This window comes from Culex quinquefasciatus, chromosome 1 (assembly GCF_015732765.1).
Source record: "Culex quinquefasciatus strain JHB chromosome 1, VPISU_Cqui_1.0_pri_paternal, whole genome shotgun sequence".
NCBI classification, from domain to species: domain Eukaryota; kingdom Metazoa; phylum Arthropoda; class Insecta; order Diptera; family Culicidae; genus Culex; species Culex quinquefasciatus.
The window spans coordinates 17,353,077-17,362,053 of NC_051861.1; the positions used below are offsets into that span (position 1 = coordinate 17,353,077).

General features: G+C 36.7%; 2 protein-coding genes across 3 annotated transcripts; one reads left to right on the forward strand and one right to left on the reverse strand.

Annotated features, from left to right (window-relative positions):
- Positions 1 to 671: 671 nt before the first annotated feature.
- On the reverse strand, positions 672 to 3,223 carry LOC119766119. The gene is made up of 3 exons (XM_038250749.1): positions 3,039 to 3,223; positions 2,786 to 2,959; positions 672 to 1,103 (listed from the first exon to the last, which is right to left on the reverse strand). Exons 1-3 carry the CDS (start codon positions 3,064 to 3,066, stop codon positions 985 to 987), a joined length of 321 nt encoding a protein of 106 aa, XP_038106677.1. The 5' UTR covers positions 3,067 to 3,223; the 3' UTR covers positions 672 to 984.
- A 3,372-nt stretch (positions 3,224 to 6,595) lies between these two features.
- LOC119765143 lies at positions 6,596 to 8,645 on the forward strand. 2 transcript variants are annotated; one of them, XM_038248368.1, is made up of 3 exons: positions 6,596 to 7,356; positions 7,415 to 7,607; positions 7,666 to 8,645. In XM_038248368.1, the coding sequence occupies exons 1-3, from the start codon at positions 7,351 to 7,353 to the stop codon at positions 8,073 to 8,075; spliced, it is 609 nt and encodes a 202-aa protein (XP_038104296.1). In that variant the 5' UTR covers positions 6,596 to 7,350; the 3' UTR covers positions 8,076 to 8,645. The 2 variants fall into 2 exon arrangements, with proteins under 2 accessions (XP_038104296.1, XP_038104297.1); XM_038248369.1 differs by having other exon boundaries at positions 7,348 to 7,607.
- The last annotated feature ends 332 nt before the right edge of the window (positions 8,646 to 8,977 follow it).

Here is an 8,977-nt window from a genome sequence, read left to right on the forward strand (position 1 = left end):
TTCTAGAACTTCCTCGCGCAAAGCGCAGAGCGGAGTCCCGAACAGGAAGAATCGAGACCTTGAAATCGAGTTGTACGTTCACTTTCAAGTGTGAATGCCCTGGAAACACGTGCGACATCAGCGCGATGGTAGCAATTTACTCTTTATCAGTTAACTTGCAGTGAGCGTGTAATTTGACAGGAAGCTGTAGAACATCAATAAAGACGTCACTCCTACGAAAACATTGTTTTGTTTTTATAAATAAACCAACGATTTCATAGTTTCACATGTACAAAAACAAAATTATGTCAAATTCTTTGTCTCTGTTGCACATTTATACTTGATTCTTGTTGATCGTGTTTCGATTATTAGTTAAAATACCCTGACTGAAAAGTCCGTCGGACGTCCGTCGTTTGTCGTCCGTGCAATCGTACGACGTCGCACGACAATGTCGTGCGACATTCGCACGAATGTCATACGGTTTTGCACCAAAATGTCGTATTTGTCGTGCGATCGATCATCGAAATTGTTCGACATTGTCGTACGACATTCGACCGACGTCGCACGGTTTTGTTATTTAGGTTGTCGTGCCTTTGTCGTGTGCTGTTTTTCAGGTTTTTAGGTTATGTTGCAGTTAAAAAATAGATGATTGTTTATTTTTAATTTATTTTATTTTTTTTATATAATTTGCACATTTCCCCACAGTAAAAAATCAATTATTTCATTATATTTGTTGTGTCGCGGATCTTCACGTACATCTTGGTGTCGTCTTCCGGTTGGTCTTCCAGTTCTCCTCGTCGCTCGACATCTTGGCCGGAATTTTTTTGCGTTGTCTTCCGGGTCCGGATTTTGTCAGCCATCTTTTCGAGCCGACGCCAGCGTGCGGGGCAGCATCTTGATCAAGAAGGACTATTGCTCCTCGACTAGCCGCAGATACGGCGGGGTGCGGCGCCACCGTTTATGTCCCATGGATTGATGGCCACCGGAGTACGGGACAACGTCGGTTTACGCACTTCTGGAGCAGGTGTTTTTGCGGTCGTTACAGCTTCCGTTCAACAAGCTGCGTGGGACAACACGGAGACGCTGGGTTGTTAGCAGGATCAGATTGTAATATTTTTGGTTACCTGAAAAAAGATAAAGTCATTCGGCTGAATAATCATATCCAAATCATATCTAGAGTTTTGTTGTTGAAACAAAGGGAATCTCATGACAGATATCATACTCAAAAAATCTGTGAAAATTCATAAAATAATTAATTGTGGAATATTCAAAAGTTTAAATTTCAATGTAAAATTTTGAAAAAAAATAATAATTAAAAAAGTAGTTAATTAAACCTATTTTTTTTTCAGAAAATAAAGATTAAAGCAAATTTAAGACAACAAAATATTCTAACATTTTAAATTTCAAATTAAAAATCAACATTAACGCAAGTTTTATGGAGAAACCCCATCTGGACCTGTTTAAATATTTTGATTTTTTAAAATTAAAATGCATGTGTTTCTGAAGACCCCAAAGTCCATGCTTTGAAGAAGCTAAGAACTTAAAAGACTTTAAATAATTTTAAAATGTTCGAATGTTTAAATTAATCCTAAAAATTCAAAATATCTGAATAATTTAAAAATGAAATTTAATGTTTGATATTTTTGAAATTTACAAATATCATGAATTAAAAGAATACACTCAAAACCCGATGGTTTGAAACAAACTGTTGTCAAACGAAAGGGGTCACTTTTAAGTTTGACACCTATTTTACAAACGAAAAAGTGACCAACCACCGGGGGCTGAGTGTAATACAACATAAAAATTTAAGAGATTAAAAATTGTAGAACCCTCGGTAGAACCTAAGAATTTCAAAATTATAAAAAAAAATTTGTAAAGAATTTAGAGTTTTAGAACTTTAAAATTCTGAAATACTAAAATTCTTAATTTCTATAAATCTTTAATTCTAAAATTTTAAAATCACAAAATTCTAAAATTAAAAAAATAATCCTAAAATTCTAACAAAATCTAAAAATTCTAAAATTAAAAATTTTAGAATTTAAGAATTTTAGAATCTTAGAATTTTGAATTTTAAAATTTTAGAATTTTAGAATTTTAGAATTTAAGAATTTCAGAATTTTAAAATTTTAGAATTTTAGAATTTTAGAATTTTAGAATTTTATGTGTTTGAAATAAAAAAAGATATTGCTTTTACCTTTTTGTAATCTGCATTTTTTCAATTTGTTATAATTTTATTATAAATATTTTTTTCATTTAAAAAATATTTTTGTAAAACTTTTCAAAAATACTTATTTTTTTGTAATCTGCTTCGTTTTCAACCTTTTTATTTAAATTAATTTTATTTTTTCGGTAAAAAAATTAAATATTAAAAAAAACTGTAAAATATTAGAGAATTCAGGATGTTGGTAGTTTTAAATATTGAAACTCATCATCAAGATATTCCTGGCGGAGCACTTACACCATTCAAAAATCCGTTTTTCAATGTTAACTACTTTTAGGTAATAAAAACTGTATAAAAGTTCTGGGCCTTAAAGGGTTAAATCAGAGAAAACTAAAAATTTCTTCAAGGAGTTAATTTTTGATTTGTCAAATGTTAAAGTTTTTATTATACAATTCTGAAGTCCAATAATCATAACACCCAATATTAGCCCTCATACTTCCGGTCTTCCAAGCTCACTCCCGATACTTTGAAATGCGCCTCTTTCATCATTTCGATGACTTGAAGCAACAGTTCTATTGATTAAAACATCCGGTGGATCAGAAACGCCGCCACGAGATGATTATTCTGTACCCCTTTTTCTCTTACCTTGGGTAGAAATTTTGACATTCGGTGTTTCATCCTCCTCCTCCTTTGGAATGAACCATATCCTCCATAAGCTCGGTTCCTTCCGGTCCTGTCTTCCGCCACGAAGACCTGGCCCGCCGGATTCATGCGTCTCGTCCTCCTCCTCCACCGCCACGAAGACAGAATTCTGAATATCTGGAACATAAGAAACTATAATTTGGCCACTTGCCCACTCCGGCCGGAACTTTCCGACAGAAAAAGAAGCACAACTTACCGGTCAAAATCCTTCCGAAGCCCAACATCAACAATAACTGGTTCGATTCGGTTGCATTCAAGTCCAAACAAGACCAACTGAAGAGAACTGTCAAACTGTTTGCGTCGACGAAAATCGTGACGTCGAATTGAAGGGAAATCGATGGAAAAAACAATGTCGGGCATGTCGAGTGTTTGTCGTACGTTTGTCGTCCTTTCGACCAATCGATATCGAAACGGTAAAACCAAAACCGCGCGACGTGCGACATTTTTCAAACAGGGTACTTGCATCAAAAATCAAACAAACTTTGCCCAATTTATCCATCGACTACCACTAGCAATGACATGATTTCGCATCGAACTTGACCCAAAGCAAACCTATCTTCTAGAAATCGGTAGCTCCATCATCTTTCCACACATAAAAAAAAACCTAGGCCCAGGTCAGACAAACTCCGTATCTACAATCCCACACGGGCGTAATGATCAGATACAATCTCTCTGGGCTCAGCTCTGTGGGAGCCCATTTGAACGTCGCTCGTCTCGAGATATCTTCACGCGATCATGCGCTGCCTAAAACGACCTTGGCAAAGTTCTGTGCCGCTCACCAGGGATGCCAGGTCTGGTGGAAGTCGAATCCGTAGACTTGTTCAAAAAAAATTCCAGATGGTTGGTGTCTTGGGAACCCAAAATATTTTTCCAAAACAAATAGTTTTCTTTTTAAAGAAGACCCTAAAATCGAATTAAGGTTTTATCAAGATCAACCAAAAATAAATTCAAATTTCATGCCTAATTTTACGAAACACAGTTGTGCTACTGTACATAAACAACAAAATATAAATGATATTTTGAAAATTTTATTTTTTCATAATTTTATATGCATATGTCCGTTTCCTGATCTTCATTTAAAACTAATTTAAAATGACAACCGATCTGTCTTACAATCAAAATGCAAAAAAAACTGTTGTGGAAGTTTTACAAAAATTCAAAATATGTTTGAACAAACTTAAGGGAGCTCAAAATGGTTATGATACATTGTGCCGTGACAATATGGCGTTTCTTTTTCAGTTTTTGCTATAAGGCTAGTCTGCAGATCGGAAGGAAAGGGGTCAAGAAACAGCTTTACGAACGGCAGGACAAAGAGAGGGAACGTTTTCTTCGGGCTTTTCTTGACCCTCTCTGGCTTGCTTTCGCTACCACAGCTGCCCATTTGAATTTTTTCTTGACCGGTTTCTTCCGAAGTGCATACTTTACAATAACTCGGAAATTTCAAAGAAAACATCCTCAATATTTTTACAGATTCTGAAAGTAAATAAATTTGCCATAAGACATTGGGCTAAGGGTTTAACGTTTCGGTTGCTGTTCTACGTTCGTGTTTTTTGATGAGAGATTTATTCTATTTTCTGGATATGATATGCTTTGGAAAAATGGTTCCTGACCTCCGGATATATTTCAGGATTCCGAAGGAGGTTTTGAGGCGTTTTTTGCAATTTATTTTTAATTTGCGTCGCAAGTCAAGGTTATAAATCTTTAAATGTTTTTAAATGTTGGTTTCACAAGCCTTAACTATACACAATTAAATCACAACATATATTTCGCCATTAAATCAAGTTTTAAAATTTTCCTTCTGGTATACTAGTCCGGAGAATGTGTCTTATAAACACAGGGAAATGCATATTAATGTTGAGTTGATTGCACTCCTATTTTCAAGATACATAACTCTGATATGTTTTAGGGGATACCAAATGCCAACTCACACATTTCAATTTTTTTAATGCTGAAATTAATCGAAAAAAAACAGTTTCAATATTTGATTTTTTAAATTGTATTTTTAAATTTCATATCAATTTAAAGTAGAAAATAAAAACTAGAAATTAAATCATCGATTTGAAAATACTGCAACAAGAAAACTGGGTAAGGGATTTTTTTATCAACCTGTTTACTACCCCAATTGCAATTTTTTAATCAGAATTCTTTAAAGCAATCGGCAAACATTCAAATTTAAAATCAATTTATCAAAATGTGGAAATATTACGGAGGGCGCCAAATTGATGCTTCACCATGGGCCCCTTGGACCCAAGGTGCATCCCTGAAGAAAAGTAACGTTTTTCGTAGAGCAAAAGTTACAAAAAATGACCTCATGAACACAGGAAAAAAATGTGGAATTTCCACTTGTAATCTCTTCTTAGAGAAAGTTTCTCAAAACCCTATAAAATATTCCTACTCTCAATTTTTGTTAATGGTTTTGATCCGGAGAATAACTTTGTAGAACATCGCAAAGCGCAAGGAGTTGATTCCGAAAAAAAACAGGATGTTTTGGGATACCGTCAGTGGGGGTGACATCAATGGGTCTGGGGGGTGAGATTGAGTCAATGTATTTTTTTAAGGATTTTACCATTCCTCAGGTACTTCTCAATGAAACTAAATTCTGTTAAAAGGGTTGTGCAAGGGACATCTTAAGATGACTTTTCTGAAAAAATCTCGTTCCTAGAACAAATCCTGTCATTTTAGCAGCTGTCTAAAGTTGAAGTACGTTTTTGGCCAAAAATGACCTCTCGAAAAATCAACTTTTTAAATTTTTTGTTGGAATTGATCAAAAAGTACCCAAATGTTTGAAAATCTCTCTTCCAATATTTTAGCATGTCAATACGATTTTCTCGAACACTGTTGGATGACTTGTTTTTACTATATCTTTGTATTTGAGCATCATTTTAGTTTCATTTGACCCAATGTCACCCTCTCAAAGGGGTAAGATTGGGTCAATTTTCAAACGATTGCCATTTAAGGTAGAGTCCATCAAATTTCACCATATTTTGGGAAAATGTTAGTAAACTATCTAAGAACAATTCTACGATAAAAGATTTTCGATGTTATTCAAAATGTTTTTGTTATTAAGAAATTACGAGAGGTGTATCGTTTTTCGACCCATAGTCACCCCCACTGATGGGGTTATTGTTACTTGGGCCCAATATACACCACATGTTCTAATTTAAATCCAAATTTGCCTTTTAACTCAAGTTTAACTTATGTTACGATTTTGTTTTAAATTATTTATTAATTTTTTATTTACACCAACATGATTATTTTTCGATTATCGACTTGGGGACTTCAACCCAATAGATCGATTACTTATCTATAAGCGGCACTGGATTTAAGCCATCGCCTCATTTCTCCTAAACGGCTTTTCAATTTAACGATCCACAAAATTTCAATTAAAAAAAAAATTAAATTAAAACAGATTGTTCAACACGTTTTCATAAAACATTTTTATCACCCAAAAATATAATTTCACGTCCTTCATACAATTATCGGCCGGTATGAAAATCCGTAGATTTTGGAGATCAATCCGTAGATCCGTAGAAATGGCTGAAATCCGTAGATCTACGGAGAAATCCGTAGACATGGCATCCCTGCCGCTCACACATGCGCACATGCGAGCCCACCACAATCGTTACCCCCCCAATAGAAGAGTTACGTGCAGTTGTTCCGGAACCACCCCTTGATCTTCTTGCCCTGGGGTCCGATTTGCTGTGGGCAAAGATAAGCAGATATTTTTTTAATAGTTTAATATTCTCTTGTAAATCTGCTTGAATAAGTGTGCATTTTGACAGCTGCACGGTTATTTAGATTTGCTGAACATGATTTTAACTATAGTTTTAAACTTTTACGTCTGTTTATCTCTGCTTCCGTGCACTCCCGAGTTTTAAGTCCAACGGTTAATGGCTTTCAATTTATCGTGAGTACTTTTCCAGCTGTTGTGCATATATTTAGCTAAACCGGCCAGCATCGATCCTCACGACGGCGGCGTGTAATAAGAATATCACGACAGAGGAAGCAAACCGCGCTGATGCCCTACGGATAAGCGTCCGTTTGCGGTCATCTAACCCCGCAGCTACCAACGGTGACTAACTGTTCGATCTCCTCAGTCTGGTGGGCACGACGGGGCAGTTTGCTAGAAGTTTTACGGATTGTTGACAAAATTTGGAGTTTTGACAAGCTAGACGTAACTCAAATTTGAGTGCACATCAGGGGGGCTCTTTGACAAATATGCAGCCATCGTTTGACGTGTAGCTTTGGCACATACACCCACTCTAACGTTAGGGGGGCTGCGGCCGAGAATCGGGCATCGCCAGTGCCAGTTAAGACGCTTAAGCAAAGACACGCACCTTAAAAATTTAATTTTTTGTGTTGCTCACTCACACCAATATCATTCGCGCTTGCAAGCACGCACACTGCCTCAATTATCGTAACGCGCAAACTGTCAAATATGTTTGTTTGCTTTTGTCAAAGGTTTTAAAATAGTTTGTTGCCTGCGCGTTTTTTTGTTTTTCGTGAAAATGAAGGTAAGTGATTACATTAATTAGTCATTCAAGCCATTTAAGCTTAATTTCGCGGCAACAGGTTTTGTTTATTTCCCTTTGCAGCTTCCTCCTCCGCCACCTCTTCCAAGCGGCGCACCGCTGGCATCCCCGAAGACCCAAACGGCCACCGTGGCCCTGGCCAAACCAAGGAGGAAGAATGGTTCGTCCTCCAGGGCACGGTCATCAAGGAGGATCCAGCGCGGATGGCTGCCAAAGGAGGATGAGAAGCAGAGGTAAGGCCAGCGGGATGAGGTCAACTTGAACAAAACCTGAGTTTGTTTCGATTTTCAGGACTGATTGCTGCACCGACAACAGTGGCGCTATATCCGGATCGCACTTCCGCAAATGGTTCTGCCGTGGTGCGAATTCGCACAAACGGTCAAGCGAGTGAACTTTCTCCCTTCGGCAACAGTCGCTTCCCCAGCAGCAGAACAAACGTCCAGTACGGTGTTCAAGTGCCTGGTCGACACAGTGGCCCAAAACCATTCCAGCAACTATCTGCTGACCCAGCTGCTCAACAAGAACCAGCAGAGCGAGATCTTGCGCCGCATGAAGAACGCCGAGGCCGACACAAACCAACTGCAACAGCAGCTGGCAAGTCAACAGCCGCGCATTCCGATCCCGCAAGAGCTGCAGTTCCCCATCCAGAAAACACACAGAACGTGCTGCTGCTAGACCAGCGCGGGATGCTGTATGAGTAGGCCGTCGAACCGACCGCTGCCAATTTATCCAGTCCTTTCGTCGGGGCAGTTCCAAACGACCTCCGGAGCAAACAAATTTACCACGCCGTCGGCTGCTAACCCAATGTTCCCCGGCGGATCAACCGCAGCCGAGCTGTCGCTGCAGCAGAGGATGCATCTCTAGCAACCCCTGGGACGTCATGCCGCCGGAGCCGGCCGTGGTCCGTCACCTGGAACCTCTATTGACCAGCTTAGAGTGCTGCGCATTTGTTCCTTCATTTTCCGAGAGAGAATCAACTTCTTGCAGGAAAGCAGTTTTTCTTGTTCTGTTCAAATTTCTGAATTGTTAATTTCCCCCCCCAAAACATACATTAATATTATTCTCTATAAAATTCAAAAACACAATTGTTCAAACATAAAAAATAAAATTGCAAAAAACACAAATACAATGAAACAAAACCACAAAAATACTAAACAATAATAATAATACTGATATTCTAAGCCACAAAAACAATGACACAAAAATAAAAAAATTAAAAAAAAATATAAACACCAAAATAGAAAAATTATAGCATTCTACAAGCCGATGTACTGAAATGCTAAAATATGGATAATTAAACTATAAAAATACAAAAATAAAAAAACTATAAAAAAAAAATACAAAAATACAAAAATACAAAAATACAAAAATACAAAAATACAAAAATACAAAAATACAAAAATACAAAAATACAAAAATACAAAAATAAAAATACAAAAATACAAAAATACAAAATACAAAATACAAAAATACAAAAATACAAAAATACAAAAATACAAAAACACAAAAATACAAAAATACAAAATACAAAAATACAATACAAAAATACAAAAATACAAATACAAAAATACAAAAACAAAAAAACAAAAATACAAAAATACAA

Bases quoted from the DNA above. Each gene is read 5' to 3' on its own strand.
- LOC119766119 (XM_038250749.1), bottom strand. From the start codon at position 3,066: ATGTTGGGCTTCGGAAGGATTTTGACCG. The intron at 2,960-3,038 runs GTAAGTTGTGCT...CTTATGTTCCAG, and splicing joins CTTCGGAAGGATTTTGACCG to ATATTCAGAATTCTGTCTTC. The intron at 1,104-2,785 runs GTAAGAGAAAAA...ATCTTTTTTCAG, and splicing joins TGTCAAAATTTCTACCCAAG to GTAACCAAAAATATTACAAT.
- LOC119765143 (XM_038248368.1), top strand. The intron at 7,608-7,665 runs GTAAGGCCAGCG...TTCGATTTTCAG, and splicing joins AAGGAGGATGAGAAGCAGAG to GACTGATTGCTGCACCGACA.